Source organism: Poecilia mexicana, unplaced genomic scaffold, assembly GCF_051168715.1.
Source record: "Poecilia mexicana isolate PSO_F unplaced genomic scaffold, ASM5116871v1 scaffold_18, whole genome shotgun sequence".
Classification (NCBI taxonomy): Eukaryota; Metazoa; Chordata; class Actinopteri; order Cyprinodontiformes; family Poeciliidae; genus Poecilia; species Poecilia mexicana.
Window position 1 is genome coordinate 5,676,218 of NW_028263387.1, and position 16,195 is coordinate 5,692,412.

Below are 16,195 nucleotides of genomic sequence, written 5' to 3' on the forward strand. Positions count from 1 at the left end.
CTACATTGAAATCAGTTGGTAAAAGGTTTTGTACTGGTAAAGCACGTTATTAAGTCCAGAGGACCCCAAAGCGATTCTCACTACAGTCGTTCACACATTTACATGCTGATGGTGGCAAGCTACTGGATAGGCACAGCAAGGGAAGTCTGACAGAAGCAAGGCTGCGATGCACCAGCGCCAACAGCAGGCAAGGCAGGTGAAATGTCCAAAAGGAGGGTGGAGCGAGTATCAAACCAGCATCCTGCTGATTGTGAGGCAAAATCACCACAATCACCCCAGATGATAAGCAACTTTGCAGAACCTGTTAAGAATATAGTAGAGAAACATTCGGCTTGTACATCTTTCTATTAATAGAAACATTTATAAGTAGAAATATTTTTATTTGTTGGCCTTAGCAAGTAAGTGAAGATGCGGTGCAAACTGCAAGTTTCTTTGAACAGACATTGATGGATTTCTTGACACTGATAGTTTGGAATTGCACCACAGAAGAAGCATATTATATCTTAATTCAGATCGTATTCTATCACATCATCACACTGTGAATAAATTTACCGTAACAATGTTTTTGGTCGAATTTAAAGTTGTCGTCCCGCAAATTTAGAAAATATCTCACAGGACCCTCAACCATTATTTAAATATATGTTATACAAGTTAACTTATCCAATATAAAACAAAAATGTTGTAATTACATCACTTTACATGCATCTGACAATTTAATCTAAATATCAGAATTTGTACTTTTTAGACCTTTTTGGTGAATCTAGGAACTTATATATATATATATATATATATATATATTTTTTTTTTTTTTTTTTTTTTTTTTTTTTTTGACATTTGGATCTAAATATGTAAAAAAAAAAAAAAGAGAGAACAATCAGAGAACAATCCACTCAACTGATGCCAGGAAATATGATACCAATTACAGTTAAAATATTTGCTTATATTCACCAGCCAGGAATAGGTACAATGAACTTTTTTGCTTTTAAGGTTTTCCATATATCTGCTGGTTTTAGGCAAACAACTTCAGGAAGTATGTCAGGTAAGGTTGGACGAAGATCCGGTGTTTCCTTGTTAACACTCGACTTATTATCACATGAGCAAATCACCTCAGAAACGATTCATCAAATGTAAAATCAGCTTCTTCCCTCTCAGTCCCTGGAGCTCATTCCATTTTAAATGCAGAGGGACGATGAGAACAGGGAGTCGCATGACAGAGAACGCTCTTACCTTGGATGATATAGAGAAACTAAACAAATAGGATTGGTTAAAGATCTGCTTGTGTCTGCCCCAACTTTGTTAGATGGTTCACAAAGTCTAAGTGCTGTCCAAATGACTTTGTGACAATGCTACTGTCACAAATTAAGATGATTCCTTTTTAAGATTTTCAAAAAACTATGTTAAGAGCCCTACAAATGTGGAGTGGTTCTACAAATATATATCTATGTACGTATGCAAAACAGATTTTCCAGTAAAATAAAGTACAGAAGCATCTCATGATATGCAAATCAAATCAATGTAATGAACATTTGTTACACAGGGCTCATGGTTCAGTGACTTTCCCTTACACTGATGTTGATCTTCACCACAGTGAGAACTTTTAAATGATTTTAATGACTTCAACCAATTCTGTCATCACATCTTCCTGTCTGCTGCCCAGCATTAACACCAGGTAGGCTTACTGACTCCCTCCTCATTTCTGATTGGGTGGCAGCATCCAGTTCGCTCATAAGAAAGTAGAACATGTTGAGAGATTGTATCAGTCCAGCGCAACCATTTAACCCTTGTGCTTGTGAGGATTGAGGCAAATGATACAAGTGATGCGGGTGTGGGGTCGGTTGGACCCCATTTGTAAACACAAGGGTTAAACATAATGACTACTCTGAAGGTTTTCTATCTGTTATTGGCAACAGTTGGTATGTAATGTTATTTTTTTCATGGATTTTTAGCATATTTAATATGTTTGCAGCTGTAATAAATAACCACTATTGATTTTCTTTTCAATTTTCTCTTTAGCTCCTTCGGCAGCATTGGCACTGTCGTCCCCTTTGGATTCTAAATCCATTCACGTTGGCCAGAACGTGACCTTGAAATGTTTCTACCAACGAAATAATGGACTGATATTTTACTGGTACAAAAGAACCGTGGGGAGAAAAGCCCAGCTCATAGCTGAGTTCTACAAACACAAGCAAAACTGCTCTCTTCCCAGAGACCCGATCACCAGAGATCCACGGTTCAAACTGAAATGCAGCAGCAGCGAATTCCACCTGAAGATACTAGATGCGCAAATGTCAGACTCGGCTACTTACTACTGTGTCAGCCTGTTTTCTCACGCGTTTGAATTTTTGGAGGGCATTACTGTCCATGTGGAAGGATTGGGCTTGAAAACCGAAGGCGTCGTAAACCTGTCAAAATCGGAGAACGTCCAGCTGTTCGGCTCTGCAACGATAGGCTGCACGTTACGAAATGGGACAAACGATGGAGAACACGCTTTATACTGGTTCAAAGGCTCTGAAGACTCTTTCCTGAAATTGATTTTCACCCACAAAAGCAGCAACAATATGAGTGACAAGAAAGCAAACACAAAAGCACACAGCTGTGTGTACGACCTGCCTCTGAATGGCTTGGATGTGTCTCAAGCTGTGGACTACTACTGCGCCGTCGCCTCATGCCGACAGATTCTGCTCGGTAACACAACTAACCTGGACTCAACATGTGAGTACTGATATCACAGTTTATGAATTAAACTTGTGAAATCCTTTCAAATTGTCCTTTCAAAAGAAAAGACAAGTAAGAACTCTGTCTGTATCGTCTCCCTCTATGCAGATGACTCAGTTACCATATTTCTGAGTGCAGCCTGTGCGTTCACCTCTGCCCTCAGTCTTTTACTGGCTTTATCAGTGTGCAAGATCATTAAGAAAACAAAATCCATATTTTCAGGTAACACAATTTTCAAATGTTTTTAACTTTACTTAAAGATTTTTTTATTAATAATAATTGGCTTTGTCGTCAAACAAGCATTTCCTTTGTCACAAGCAGAGCCCCAACCAACGCGCCCGCCGGCTCACGTGAAGGTGAATTAACCTTTAACATTTAAACTTCATCCAGTCACAGTTTTCCTGCATGTTGCAATGACTATAAACACTTCATTTTTTTTTTGTTTTGTTTTTTTGCAGAACAGAGAAAAGAGCTATCGCATTGCTGTAGCCGTGGCAACCAACAGATCAATGAGACAGAAGGACGGAGTCTGGAGTGAATGTGTCTACTACAGATATTAGAAGGTAGACATTTTTGTATGTGTATCTCTGAAGATGTAGTACTGAGTCTGTAGTTAGAGGTATGAGGTTTTCATTTTGTAATACCTTTAATAGTATCATCGGTTACAGAATGAACTCCTGCCTCTTGAAAACCTTAGATGTACAGAAACCTTTAATTCAGAGCTGAAAATATTTTTGGTGTAGTGATCTAACAGTCCCACTTAAGAACATTTGTTTTTTTTATGTCTTTGATATCTGTATTTTAACAGTATTCTTTTAATGCAATGCCTTTAAGCTTATCATTTTTTTTCATGTATTATTACCCTGGATATCCTGAAAAACATTTTGAATTGATTTCCGTTTGAATGATGCTATATAAATAAACTTACCTTTCCTCCATGAGTTTTTGTAGCAATATTTGTTTTTGCAAGTCGTTTTTATTGATCCCATTTGACAAAGGGATGTGAAAACCTAATGTAGAAGCGCAATGAGGAGAAGGCTGGTATCAGTGTGAGAAGGGAAAGGTTTGTTTCTTTACTGGATAATTATCACAATAAATCCATCCAACTATAGCATAAGCTACAAATTATGACTGATAATTATTTTTCTCAGAGAGAATATCTCTTCCCAGTGCTTTCAGTGCATGGAAATAGAGTCTTTGTGCTTTCTTCTGCACTGTTTGTAGAATGAGTCAGCAATCCTTTATGTATAACCCTGAAAAGGTCTATACATAGAGTTACTGGTTTCTTTTTTGTTATTAATGCTTAATTATTAAGAAAGTATCAGCAGTATTATGCAACAAAATGATTGATTTGAATTATTAATTGAGAGTAAATAACATAGAATATATGACAAAGCTAACATTGATTAGAAGCACTTAATGTCTCTGTTTCCAGATTAAACAAAAATCCAAACTGTGTTGCTTTCACCTAATCTGCCAAATACATCAGTAAAATGGAGGCGGAGCACCAAGAGTCGAAGGCGTTTTCTCTACGCTTGGAGATAAGCGTCTGTTTTGACTTTCACAGGGATCAGATGAGGAGATAATCTATTCAGGACACCTACTGTCCTAGATGTCTCTCTGCCTGTAGCATCAGTCCTGAGCTGTCCTCCATTTTTATGCTACCTGTGTAAATGCGCAGCGTAGGATTGATTTATTAATGCTTTGAAAAGTAATAGTTTTGACCTCATCTCAAATAAGTAATGCATTTCTGGCAGGGATTCATTTTTAGGAGCATTTATTTTTCACAACCCTTGCAAGGTAAGATCTGTGGACGTGATGCTAGCAAAGCTAGCTGTACAGCGATATGTTGCATCGGCGATGAAAAACAGTTGTCACTCATGCGCTTAATTATTGTGTGGAGGTGTTGACTGAGGTGTCGCAAATATGGAACAACGCTGTGACCAAAGTCTGCATTGATATGATATTCAGCAACGATCCGATTCTTCTGGACGGATCTTTACTGATTAAATTTATTTCAGCTTTAAGTATTTAATATCTAGGTGTTTTATGGGAGTGTGGATCTTTCAGATCAATTTGAGAAGCAATTTTGATAGGTAAAACTTAATTTTTTTGTGTCACGTAGCGCCGGGTGCTGGTCTTGACTACAACTCTGCTACGTGGCTCCTTGGTTCTATGTCCTCCCCAACCCACCTTCTTTCCATCCCCTTTCTGTTGGATTTCTTTAAAAATAAATGCCACTAATGAAGTTCATGCTATGTTAGGACAGGAGACAAGATGTTTCCATCCCTGAAATTATGATGCATAGAATCACAAATCTAAGTCTAAACTATGTTACAGAGTAAACATAATAAAAACATGCTTTATCTGTGGCATTGTTCATTAAAATGGCACATTTCTAATGTATTAAAATTAAATACGATCAGTTCACTTAATGATATTAGCGATTAGGTTATGCATTCAACAAGTACTTTTACTTTTAATACTTAAGTATTTTTGAAAGCCAGTACTTTTTTTACTTTTACTTAAGTACAAATGTTAATGTGGCAGTTTTCCTTTTACTTGAGTACATGTTTGTCTGTGTATTTGTACTTTTACTTAAGTAAAATTTTTGAGTACTTTCTCCACCACTGGATGAAACCAAAATCAAAGTTTTGATAAACTAAGAAACTGAAAAAAAAGAAATCCCCAAGTACAATTAGAATTTAAAGAAATAGTACTTTATATTTATTGTGACTGTTATATAATTAACTGAACTGAACTGAAGTGTTAAATAATTGAAGTTTTGATTATAAAAATTTCTACTCTATGTCATTTCTCTTGCTTGCTTGTTTCACACTAAAACCCATAAACATCACATTTTGCTGCCCTAACTACTGGAAGACAAAACAAGGCTAGAACTCCCACGACAGTCTGACTCATTCAGCTGCTTTAAATAACCACTTTTTTTCTCTTACTATGTTGCTTCCTCAGGAATCAGCAAATCATGCTTTTCTGTGCTAAATTTTATGAACCAATCAGAGATGATAGATGTGGCAGAATGTAGAACAGCCTGGTGTTGGTAAGTCTACGCTTGGTAATTTTCTGCCACTTCAGTTGGGCTTTACTGCTGCAAATAAGTGGAAGTACAGAAGCAGATGCGAAGATGGTTTTCTTTGCAACCGTGCTCCTGCTGTGTTATTTGTGTGAGTACAAACAAAAAAATGTAGATTGAAGGAAATCTTTTTTCTCCTTCTGTGTGCACAAACGTGATGATTTCCTGTGTGTTTTGTTGCAGGTGAAGCAGAGTTCAGTGACGTCTCTCAGCCCGTTTCTGTACAAACGCTGAAGATCGGAGAATCAGTGACCATCGAATGCTTCATAAAGAGTATAATTAAGGACAGAGTGTGGTACAAACTTACAGCAGACAGAAGATTGCAGGTGGTTGCAACGTATTCTTCTCGCTACAATTGGAGTGAAGTTAGTGATGATGAACTGAAACATCGCTACTCAGTAAACTCCATTGGGAACAATAATCACCTGACCATATCAGCAGCGTCTTGGGATGACGCTGGAACGTACTTCTGTGGAGTTTTGCGGCTATCTGACATTCAGTTTGGGTCAGGAACCTTGTTGATGCTAAAAGGTATTCAGTTTATTCTCATATCAATTTAGTTTTAGTTGGCTCTCTGATTACAGTAGATCTGATTTCTTCTCCAAGGTGTGAAGCTGAACCACTCTGATGTCCAGCAGCTAGTCTGGTCAGAGGACGCCGTGCCTTTCAGCTGTACTTTCCACGCCGCTCAGTGCACAGCAGAGGACACTGGGGTCATGTGGCTGAAAACCTCTCAGCGTTCCGCTCCAGAAGTTATTCACGTGTCTGGGAAAACAGACGACTCCTGTAGGAGGACCGAGCGCGGAGAAATGACCTGCGAGCACAAGCTCTTCATCAGAGACGTCGACTCTGACGGAGGTGGAACCTACTACTGCGCCGCCACCGTGTGTGGACAGACACAGTTTGGAAATGTGGCCATGGTTTTTAACAGTAAGAGAGTCACTAAATGGTTTCTATCTAGCAGTGCACTTCAAATCGGTTCAATAATAAAAACAAGATTATAAAAATTCGGCTCAACCTATGAAATGTACAGATTTATTGCACACAAAGCCTTTATATACATTGAATTTGATGATCATGGCTTACAGATCAAAAAATCAAAAAATTGTTATAATTCATATAACATTTTTGATAAAACAAAAACAAAAGAAACATAAAATATATTATGTCCATATCATGACCTACATGAGTCATATGAAAGATTGCTGACTTAACAGTTTTCCAACAGAAAGTGACTGACAGAAGGGTAAGTAGGGTAAGTCACAGTTAATCATTGTAAATTAGTTGCCTGTTCACACATGTCTATATCAAAACATGTTAATTGAAATTTAAATAAGATGAAAAGTCTGGTGAAGAAAAAAAAAGTTCACAAGCAACATAGAAGCAAAACACATTGAAGAGATGTAGAGAGAAGTTACAACTGAGCGTAGGATACCAAAAGTTACTGTAATTAATCAGAATGACAACATAATTCACTAAAAATGTGTGAGAGTATTAAAAATTTACACTATTTCAACACATTTTCCCTGACTGAAATATATTACCTTTTTGATGACGTTCTGATTTATTTAAATGCACATTTATTCTCTATGTGTCCTTCTGTTTGAAGGTGGACTGAATCCAACTGTTGTTGTTCTGGTGACGTCAAACATCATTTTTGGAATCACGATTCTCCTCCTTTCCTGGATGCTTTGTAAATCCCGGAGGAAAGCATCTGCTGGTATGTAAAACTACGCACAAAAATCAGATAAATGTTACTTTTGCATTGAGCTGATCAGAGGTTTTACTTTTAATCATTCTCCAGGGCCCCCGAAAAGATCTTTTGTTGATCAGGTGAGTTCATCTTTTCATATTATGCCACAGCAAATATGTAAATTCAAATGATTATTTCATACAGCCTCCTCTTACAGACTGCAGAATCCGTCATCTATTCGAGTTTGTCTTCGCCCCACCGAAGCTTCGATTGCCAATCGTCCACGGTGACGTACAGCACTGTGGACAGTGTGGTTTATTCTGACACTAGAAGCTGAAGAACAAGAACCATCTTGGTTGTTGAATATATGTCTTTAAGTAATGTATAATAATGTTAATAGTAAGACATAACTGACTAAGATAGCAACTGAAAAATCGAGAATATCACAGGGATGGTAATAATTAAATATTGAAGAACTGAACGGAAGATTGATTTGTATAGCAATCTCTATGGAAACTCTGTTATGGCCTGCCGACCTGTCCAGTATGACACCCTGGACGCCCTCTTGCTCCCTTAGCCCAATGGGATAAGGGTGTAAGAAAATAGATGGATGGATGGACAAATGGATGCATGGATCTCTATGGAAACTAAAGCCCATACTTCAGAACCTGCTTGAACATGTGTTGCTGTTGATTTTTTGTATTATATTTGTGTTCTAACACTATGATTTATTTGTGAAAGTGCTATAAAGTTTTACCATTGTTGTCTCAAAGCATCAGCCAAGGACAGTGTGAAAAGTGGCCATGGAGATGTAAAAAGGCAACAGGATAATGCAAGGCAATGTAAGGCTGTGGAGGAGAAGACATGGATGGGAAGGAACAGAAAGGCATAGAAGATGGGAAGGAGAAGAAGGAGAGCTAAGAATCAACCACAGATAAAGAAGCAGTGTGGAGGATTGGGTTTGCAATACATCTTAAGCTAATAACGTGATCCAGACTTTGACTTTTGATGTCTGACAACAGTCTGACTGGATAGTTTGAAGGCTATTTGTTCTCCAATATTTGCTTTATTTATTATAAGTTGCTTGATCAATAAACACTTGTTGATAGATTTTTATTTAACCGTTTCATTAAATATATACACACAGTAGATTTGATTATTTTTTTAACACTGTTTTAATTCCACAAGTAAAATTCTTTTGTTTTAAATGTATGGTTTCACAGTATAATTCTATACAATCAACAAGCTGCTAAACTCTGACATTTTGCAAAAAGTATTGCATGCCATTTCAGTTTGGCCTCCCCAAACCAAGCTCCCAGGCTGAGGTAGAAACACAGCAAACCCCTGGTTTGGAAACAAAGTAAATGAAAAAATGGTGATGAGTGAAAAAAATATTTCTAATCTTCCTAAAGATTTACTTTTAAAGGATTCTGTTTGTGAAGTTGAAAGTTACTCAGAAGAAACTACTTTATCGACAAGATACGTTTTTCTGAATGAAATAAACAAAAAGTAGAATAATCTGTTGTGAGTAAACTTGATATTTATTCAAAAACAGTAAAATACAACTATTGCGTTTTATTACAAAGAAAAAATTATGATGGTTTGTACGCATCAAATATATAATATAAAGCCATAGAGTCATTACAAGTGTGAGTGGGTAATATTACATTAAAGTGCTAAATATAACATAGAAACATAAAGAAAAAAAGTGGACGTGATTTGTTTTACACAAACAACTCATACTTCTTGTAACATTAGGTATTAAAATCATCCAGACATATCCCATGATAAATGAATTGGACAAATAAATGAATATTTTTAAACTAAATAATTTTGGAAAGAATTGCTTCAGTCAATAATCGAGGCATGAAAACGTCCTTGACCGAAGGGAACTTTTGGATTGCTCGATATTTTGACCTTTGACCTGTGGTAACAATGCGATGAAAAGCCAGGATTTTTGACGAGAGACGTGGTGCTAGTGCGAGCAGCAATATTTAGCAGAGTATCGTCTCTGTGGCGCAATCGGTTAGCGGATTCGGCTGTTAACCGAAAGGTTGGTGGTTCGAGCCCACCCAGGGACGTGGGTCTTTGTTCTAGAAAAGCAAACAAATGTTCTGAGGTTGATGAGCACTGATTGGTGGACAAAATTCTTGGCTGCTGCTTTTGGAAAAACTTGCTTAAGTCAATCAATGAGGCATGAAAAAGTCCTTGACCGAAGGGAACTTTTAGATTCCTCGATATTTTGACCTTTAACCTGTGGTAACAATGCAATGCAAAGCCAGGATTTTTGACAAGAGACGTGGCGCTAGTGCGAGCAGCAATATTCAGTAGTACATCGTCTCTGTGGCGCAATCGGTGAGCGTGTTCGGCTGTTAACTGAAAGGTTGGTGGATCGAGTCCATCCAGAGACGTACGTCTTCATTCTAGAAAAAACAACGTATGTTCTGAGTTTGGGGAGTACTGGTTCTTGGACAATATCCAAAATTCTTGGCTGCCGCTTTTGGAAAGACTTGCTTCAGTCAATGATCGAGGCATGAAAAAGTCCTTGACCGAATGGAACTTATGGATTGCTCGATATTTTGACCTGTGGTAACAATGCGATGCAAAGCCAGGATTTTTCACGAGAGACGTGGCATTTGTTCTTGTAGCGATAATCAGCAGTGCATAGTCTCTGTGGCACAATTGGTGAGCGCGTACGGCTGTTAACCGAAAAGTTGGTGGTTCGAGCCCACACAGGGACGTATGTCTTCATTCTAGACAATAAAAACAATGGATGTTCTGAGTTTAAGGAGCACTTGTTCTTGGACGATATCCAAATTTCTTGGCCGCCACTTTTGGAAAGTCTTGCTTCACTCAATAATCGAGGCATGAAAAAGTCCTTGACCGAAGGGAACTTATGGATTGCTCCATATTTTGACCTGTGGTAACAATGCGATGCGAAGCCAGGATTTTTGACGAGAGACGTGGCATTTGTTCTCGTAGCGACATTTAGCAGTACATGGTTTCTGTGGCGCAATTGGTTAGCGCGTTTGGCTGTTAACCGAAAGGTTGGTGGTTTGAGCCCACCCAGGGACGTACGTCTTCATTCTAGAAAACACACTGGATGTTCTGAGTTTGAGGAGCACTGGTTCTTGGACGATGTCTAAAATTCTTGGCCGCCGCTTTCGGAAAGACTTGCTTCAGTCAATAATCGAGGCATGAAAAAGTCCTTGACCGTAGGGAGCTTATGGATTGCTCAATATTTTGACCTGTGGTAACAATGAAATGCAAAGCCAGGATTTTTGACGAGAGACGTGGCGCTAGTGCGAGCAGCAATATTCATCAGTGCATCGTCTCTGTGGCGCAATTGGTTAGCGCGTTCGGCTGTTAACCGAAAGGTTGGTGGTTCGAGCCCACCCAGAGACGTACATCTTCATTCTAGAAAAAACGCCGGATGTTCTGAGTTTGAGGAGCACTGGTTCTTGGACGATATCCAAAATTCTTGGCTGCCACTTTTGGAAAGTCTTACTTCAGTCAATAATCGAGGCATGAAAAAGTCCTTGACCGAAGGGAACTTATGGATTGCTCGATATTTTGACCTATGGTAACAACGCACGGCAAAGCCAGGATTTTTGACAAGAGACATGGCGCTAGTGCGAGCAGCAATATTCAGCAGTGCATCGTCTCTGTGCCGCAATTGGTTAGCGCATTCGGCTGTTAACCGAAAGGTTGGTGGTTCGAGCCCACCCAGGGACGTATGTCTTCATTCTAGAAGAAACACTGGATGTTCTGAGTTTGAGGAGCTCTTGGACGATGTCCAAAATTCTTGGCCACCGCTTTTGGAAAGTCTTGCTTCAGTCAATAATTGAGGTATGAAAAAGTCCTTGACTGAAGGGAACTTATGGATTGCTCGATATTTTGACCTATGGTAACAACGCACTGCAAAGCCAGGATTTTTGACGAGAGACATGGCGCTAGTGCGAGCAGCAATATTGAGCAGTGCATCGTCTCTGTGCCGCAATTGGTTAGCCCATTCGGCTGTTAACCGAAAGGTTGGTGGTTCGAGCCCACCCAGGGACGTATGTCTTCATTCTAGAAGAAACACTGGATGTTCTGAGTTTGAGGAGCTCTTGGACGATGTCCAAAATTCTTGGCCACCGCTTTTGGAAAGTCTTGCTTCAGTCAATAATCGAGGTATGAAAAAGTCCTTGACTGAAGGGAACTTATGGATTGCTTGATATTTTGACCTGTAGTAACAATGCAATGCAAAGCCAGGATTTTTGACGAGAGACGTGGCACTAGTGCGAGCAGCAATACTCAGCAGTGCATCGTCTCTGTGGCGCAATTGGTTGGCGCGTTCGGCTGTTAACCGAAAGGTTGGTGGTTCGAGCCCACCCACGGACGTACGTCTTCATTCTAGACAATAAAAACACTGGATGTTCTGAGTTTGAGGAGCTCTTGGACGATGTCCAAAATTCTTGGCCGCCGCTTTTGGAAAGTCTTGCTTCAGTCAATAATCGAGGCATGAAAAAGTCCTTGAACGAAGGGAACTTATGGCTTGCTCGATATTTTGACCTATGGTAACAATGCAATGCAAAGCCAGGATTTTTGACGAGAGACATGGCGCTAGTGCGAGCAGCAATATTCATCATGGCATCGTCTCTGTGGCGCAATTGGTTAGCGCGTTCGGCTGTTAACCGAAAGGTTGGTGGTTCGAGCCCACCCAGAGACGTACATCTTCATTCTAGAAAAAACGCCGGATGTTCTGAGTTTGAGGAGCACTGGTTCTTGGACGATATCCAAAATTCTTGGCTGCCGCTTTTGGAAAGTCTTACTTCAGTCAATAATCGAGGCATGAAAAAGTCCTTGACCGAAGGGAACTTATGGATTGCTCGATATTTTGACCTATGGTAACAACGCACTGCAAAGCCAGGATTTTTGACGAGAGACATGGTGCTAGTGCGAGCAGCAATATTCATCAGTGCATCGTCTCTGTGGCGCAATTGGTTAGCGCGTTCGGCTGTTAACCGAAAGGTTGGTGGTTCGAGCCCACCCAGAGACATACATCTTCATTCTAGAAAAAACGCCGGATGTTCTGAGTTTGAGGAGCACTGGTTCTTGGACGATATCCAAAATTCTTGGCTGCCGCTTTTGGAAAGTCTTACTTCAGTCAATAATCGAGGCATGAAAAAGTCCTTGACCGAAGGGAACTTATGGATTGCTCGATATTTTGACCTATGGTAACAACGCACTGCAAAGCCAGGATTTTTGACGAGAGACATGGCGCTAGTGCGAGCAGCAATATTCAGCAGTGCATCGTCTCTGTGCCGCAATTGGTTAGCCCATTCAGCTGTTAACCGAAAGGTTGGTGGTTCGAGCCCACCCAGGGACGTATGTCTTCATTCTAGAAGAAACACTGGATGTTCTGAGTTTGAGGAGCACTGGTTCTTGGACGATGTCCAAAATTCTTGGCCACCGCTTTTGGAAAGTCTTGCTTCAGTCAATAATCGAGGTATGAAAAAGTCCTTGACTGAAGGGAACTTATGGATTGCTTGATATTTTGACCTGTAGTAACAATGCAATGCAAAGCCAGGATTTTTGACGAGAGACGTGGCGCTAGTGCGAGCAGCAATACTCAGCAGTGCATCGTCTCTGTGGCGCAATTGGTTGGCGCGTTCGGCTGTTAACCGAAAGGTTGGTGGTTCGAGCCCACCCAGGGACGTACGTCTTCATTCTAGACAATAAAAACACTGGATGTTCTGAGTTTGAGGAGCTCTTGGACGATGTCCAAAATTCTTGGCCGCCGCTTTTGGAAAGTCTTGCTTCAGTCAATAATCGAGGCATGAAAAAGTCCTTGAAAGAAGGGAACTTATGGCTTGCTCGATATTTTGACCTATGGTAACAATGCAATGCAAAGCCAGGATTTTTGACGAGAGACATGGCGCTAGTGCGAGCAGCAATATTCATCAGTGCATCGTCTCTGTGGCGCAATTGGTTAGCGCGTTCGGCTGTTAACCGAAAGGTTGGTGGTTCGAGCCCACCCAGAGACGTACATCTTCATTCTAGAAAAAACGCCGGATGTTCTGAGTTTGAGGAGCACTGGTTCTTGGACGATATCCAAAATTCTTGGCTGCCGCTTTTGGAAAGTCTTACTTCAGTCAATAATCGAGGCATGAAAAAGTCCTTGACCGAAGGGAACTTATGGATTGCTCGATATTTTGACCTATGGTAACAACGCACTGCAAAGCCAGGATTTTTGACGAGAGACATGGTGCTAGTGCGAGCAGCAATATTCATCAGTGCATCGTCTCTGTGGCGCAATTGGTTAGCGCGTTCGGCTGTTAACCGAAAGGTTGGTGGTTCGAGCCCACCCAGAGACATACATCTTCATTCTAGAAAAAACGCCGGATGTTCTGAGTTTGAGGAGCACTGGTTCTTGGACGATATCCAAAATTCTTGGCTGCCGCTTTTGGAAAGTCTTACTTCAGTCAATAATCGAGGCATGAAAAAGTCCTTGACCGAAGGGAACTTATGGATTGCTCGATATTTTGACCTATGGTAACAACGCACTGCAAAGCCAGGATTTTTGACGAGAGACATGGCGCTAGTGCGAGCAGCAATATTCAGCAGTGCATCGTCTCTGTGCCGCAATTGGTTAGCCCATTCGGCTGTTAACCGAAAGGTTGGTGGTTCGAGCCCACCCAGGGACGTATGTCTTCATTCTAGAAGAAACACTGGATGTTCTGAGTTTGAGGAGCTCTTGGACGATGTCCAAAATTCTTGGCCACCGCTTTTGGAAAGTCTTGCTTCAGTCAATAATCGAGGTATGAAAAAGTCCTTGACTGAAGGGAACTTATGGAATGCTTGATATTTTGACCTGTAGTAACAATGCAATGCAAAGCCAGGATTTTTGACGAGAGACGTGGCGCTAGTGCGAGCAGCAATACTCAGCAGTGCATCGTCTCTGTGGCGCAATTGGTTGGCGCGTTCGGCTGTTAACCGAAAGGTTGGTGGTTCGAGCCCACCCAGGGACGTACGTCTTCATTCTAGACAATAAAAACACTGGATGTTCTGAGTTTGAGGAGCTCTTGGACGATGTCCAAAATTCTTGGCCGCCGCTTTTGGAAAGTCTTGCTTCAGTCAATAATCGAGGCATGAAAAAGTCCTTGAACGAAGGGAACTTATGGCTTGCTCGATATTTTGACCTATGGTAACAATGCAATGCAAAGCCAGGATTTTTGACGAGAGACATGGCGCTAGTGCGAGTAGCAATATTCAGCAGAGCATCGTCTCTGTGGCGCAATTGGTTAGCGCGTTCGGCTGTTAACAGAAAGGTTGGTGGTTCGAGCCCACCCAGGGACGTATGTCTTCATTCTAGAAGAAACACTGGATGTTCTGAGTTTGAGGAGCACTGGTTCTTGGACAATATCCAAAATTCTTGGCCTCTGCTTTTGGAAAGTCTTGCTTCAGTCAATAATCGAGGCATGAAAAAGTCCTTGACCGAAGGGAACTTATGGATTGCTCGATATTTTGACCTATGGTAACAACGCACTGCAAAGCCAGGATTTTTGACAAGAGACATGGCGCTAGTGCGAGCAGCAATATTCAGCAGTGCATCGTCTCTGTGCCGCAATTGGTTAGCCCTTTCGGCTGTTAACTGAAAGGTTGGTGGTTCGAGCCCACCCAGAGACGTACATCTTCATTCTAGAAAAAACGCCGGATGTTCTGAGTTTGAGGAGCACTGGTTCTTGGACGATATCCAAAATTCTTGGTTGCCGCTTTTGGAAAGTCTTACTTCAGTCAATAATCGAGGCATGAAAAAGTCCTTGACCGAAGGGAACTTATGGATTGCTCGATATTTTGACCTATGGTAACAACGCACTGCAAAGCCAGGATTTTTGACAAGAGACATGGCGCTAGTGCGAGCAGCAATATTCAGCAGTGCATCGTCTCTGTGCCGCAATTGGTTAGCCCATTCGGCTGTTAACCGAAAGGTTGGTGGTTCAAGCCCACCCAGGGACGTATGTCTTCATTCTAGAAGAAACACTGGATGTTCTGAGTTTGAGGAGCTCTTGGACGATGTCCAAAATTCTTGGCCACCGCTTTTGGAAAGTCTTGCTTCAGTCAATAATCGAGGTATGAAAAAGTCCTTGACTGAAGGGAACTTATGGATTGCTTGATATTTTGACCTGTAGTAACAATGCAATGCAAAGCCAGGATTTTTGACGAGAGACGTGGCGCTAGTGCGAGCAGCAATACTCAGCAGTGCATCGTCTCTGTGGCGCAATTGGTTGGCGCGTTCGGCTGTTAACCGAAAGGTTGGTGGTTCGAGCCCACCCAGGGACGTACGTCTTCATTCTAGACAATAAAAACACTGGATGTTCTGAGTTTGAGGAGCTCTTGGACGATGTCCAAAATTCTTGGCCGCCGCTTTTGGAAAGTCTTGCTTCAGTCAATAATCGAGGCATGAAAAAGTCCTTGAAAGAAGGGAACTTATGGCTTGCTCGATATTTTGACCTATGGTAACAATGCAATGCAAAGCCAGGATTTTTGACGAGAGACATGGCGCTAGTGCGAGCAGCAATATTCATCAGTGCATCGTCTCTGTGGCGCAATTGGTTAGCGCGTTCGGCTGTTAACCGAAAGGTTGGTGGTTCGAGCCCACCCAGAGACGTACATCTTCATTCTAGAAAAAACGCCGGATGTTCTGAGTT

General features: G+C 40.9%; 1 protein-coding gene and 20 non-coding genes across 21 annotated transcripts; all 21 read left to right on the forward strand.

Annotated features, from left to right (window-relative positions):
• The first annotated feature begins 5,774 nt into the window (after window positions 1-5,774).
• On the forward strand, window positions 5,775-8,618 carry LOC106912333 (uncharacterized). Its single transcript, XM_014979149.2, has 6 exons — window positions 5,775-5,900; window positions 5,993-6,340; window positions 6,416-6,739; window positions 7,419-7,529; window positions 7,614-7,642; window positions 7,720-8,618. Exons 1-6 carry the CDS (start codon window positions 5,861-5,863, stop codon window positions 7,837-7,839), a joined length of 972 nt encoding a protein of 323 aa, XP_014834635.2. The 5' UTR covers window positions 5,775-5,860; the 3' UTR covers window positions 7,840-8,618.
• An 891-nt stretch (window positions 8,619-9,509) lies between these two features.
• On the forward strand, window positions 9,510-9,583 carry trnan-guu (transfer RNA asparagine (anticodon GUU)). Its single transcript has one exon. It is a non-coding gene; the product is annotated as a tRNA-Asn (tRNA).
• A 256-nt stretch (window positions 9,584-9,839) lies between these two features.
• trnan-guu (transfer RNA asparagine (anticodon GUU)) lies at window positions 9,840-9,913 on the forward strand. The gene has a single exon. It is a non-coding gene; the product is annotated as a tRNA-Asn (tRNA).
• A 590-nt stretch (window positions 9,914-10,503) lies between these two features.
• Window positions 10,504-10,577, forward strand: trnan-guu (transfer RNA asparagine (anticodon GUU)). Its single transcript has one exon. It is a non-coding gene; the product is annotated as a tRNA-Asn (tRNA).
• Window positions 10,578-10,833: 256 nt separating this feature from the next.
• trnan-guu (transfer RNA asparagine (anticodon GUU)) lies at window positions 10,834-10,907 on the forward strand. The gene has a single exon. It is a non-coding gene; the product is annotated as a tRNA-Asn (tRNA).
• A 256-nt stretch (window positions 10,908-11,163) lies between these two features.
• On the forward strand, window positions 11,164-11,237 carry trnan-guu (transfer RNA asparagine (anticodon GUU)). Its single transcript has one exon. It is a non-coding gene; the product is annotated as a tRNA-Asn (tRNA).
• A 250-nt stretch (window positions 11,238-11,487) lies between these two features.
• Window positions 11,488-11,561, forward strand: trnan-guu (transfer RNA asparagine (anticodon GUU)). The gene has a single exon. It is a non-coding gene; the product is annotated as a tRNA-Asn (tRNA).
• A 250-nt stretch (window positions 11,562-11,811) lies between these two features.
• On the forward strand, window positions 11,812-11,885 carry trnan-guu (transfer RNA asparagine (anticodon GUU)). The gene has a single exon. It is a non-coding gene; the product is annotated as a tRNA-Asn (tRNA).
• A 254-nt stretch (window positions 11,886-12,139) lies between these two features.
• trnan-guu (transfer RNA asparagine (anticodon GUU)) lies at window positions 12,140-12,213 on the forward strand. Its single transcript has one exon. It is a non-coding gene; the product is annotated as a tRNA-Asn (tRNA).
• A 256-nt stretch (window positions 12,214-12,469) lies between these two features.
• trnan-guu (transfer RNA asparagine (anticodon GUU)) lies at window positions 12,470-12,543 on the forward strand. Its single transcript has one exon. It is a non-coding gene; the product is annotated as a tRNA-Asn (tRNA).
• Window positions 12,544-12,799: 256 nt separating this feature from the next.
• trnan-guu (transfer RNA asparagine (anticodon GUU)) lies at window positions 12,800-12,873 on the forward strand. The gene has a single exon. It is a non-coding gene; the product is annotated as a tRNA-Asn (tRNA).
• Window positions 12,874-13,129: 256 nt separating this feature from the next.
• On the forward strand, window positions 13,130-13,203 carry trnan-guu (transfer RNA asparagine (anticodon GUU)). The gene has a single exon. It is a non-coding gene; the product is annotated as a tRNA-Asn (tRNA).
• Window positions 13,204-13,457: 254 nt separating this feature from the next.
• Window positions 13,458-13,531, forward strand: trnan-guu (transfer RNA asparagine (anticodon GUU)). The gene has a single exon. It is a non-coding gene; the product is annotated as a tRNA-Asn (tRNA).
• A 256-nt stretch (window positions 13,532-13,787) lies between these two features.
• trnan-guu (transfer RNA asparagine (anticodon GUU)) lies at window positions 13,788-13,861 on the forward strand. The gene has a single exon. It is a non-coding gene; the product is annotated as a tRNA-Asn (tRNA).
• Window positions 13,862-14,117: 256 nt separating this feature from the next.
• Window positions 14,118-14,191, forward strand: trnan-guu (transfer RNA asparagine (anticodon GUU)). The gene has a single exon. It is a non-coding gene; the product is annotated as a tRNA-Asn (tRNA).
• Window positions 14,192-14,441: 250 nt separating this feature from the next.
• On the forward strand, window positions 14,442-14,515 carry trnan-guu (transfer RNA asparagine (anticodon GUU)). The gene has a single exon. It is a non-coding gene; the product is annotated as a tRNA-Asn (tRNA).
• A 254-nt stretch (window positions 14,516-14,769) lies between these two features.
• On the forward strand, window positions 14,770-14,843 carry trnan-guu (transfer RNA asparagine (anticodon GUU)). Its single transcript has one exon. It is a non-coding gene; the product is annotated as a tRNA-Asn (tRNA).
• A 256-nt stretch (window positions 14,844-15,099) lies between these two features.
• trnan-guu (transfer RNA asparagine (anticodon GUU)) lies at window positions 15,100-15,173 on the forward strand. The gene has a single exon. It is a non-coding gene; the product is annotated as a tRNA-Asn (tRNA).
• Window positions 15,174-15,429: 256 nt separating this feature from the next.
• trnan-guu (transfer RNA asparagine (anticodon GUU)) lies at window positions 15,430-15,503 on the forward strand. Its single transcript has one exon. It is a non-coding gene; the product is annotated as a tRNA-Asn (tRNA).
• Window positions 15,504-15,753: 250 nt separating this feature from the next.
• Window positions 15,754-15,827, forward strand: trnan-guu (transfer RNA asparagine (anticodon GUU)). Its single transcript has one exon. It is a non-coding gene; the product is annotated as a tRNA-Asn (tRNA).
• A 254-nt stretch (window positions 15,828-16,081) lies between these two features.
• On the forward strand, window positions 16,082-16,155 carry trnan-guu (transfer RNA asparagine (anticodon GUU)). The gene has a single exon. It is a non-coding gene; the product is annotated as a tRNA-Asn (tRNA).
• Window positions 16,156-16,195: the final 40 nt, after the last annotated feature.

What these genes read in the sequence shown, in the direction of transcription:
- LOC106912333 (XM_014979149.2), top strand. Translation starts at nt 5,861, where the DNA reads ATGGTTTTCTTTGCAACCGTGCTCCTGCTGTGTTATTTGT. An exon ending in GCTCCTGCTGTGTTATTTGT is followed by an intron (nt 5,901 to 5,992) that starts GTGAGTACAAAC and finishes GTTTTGTTGCAG; the next exon opens with GTGAAGCAGAGTTCAGTGAC. An exon ending in AAAGATCTTTTGTTGATCAG is followed by an intron (nt 7,643 to 7,719) that starts GTGAGTTCATCT and finishes CTCCTCTTACAG; the next exon opens with ACTGCAGAATCCGTCATCTA.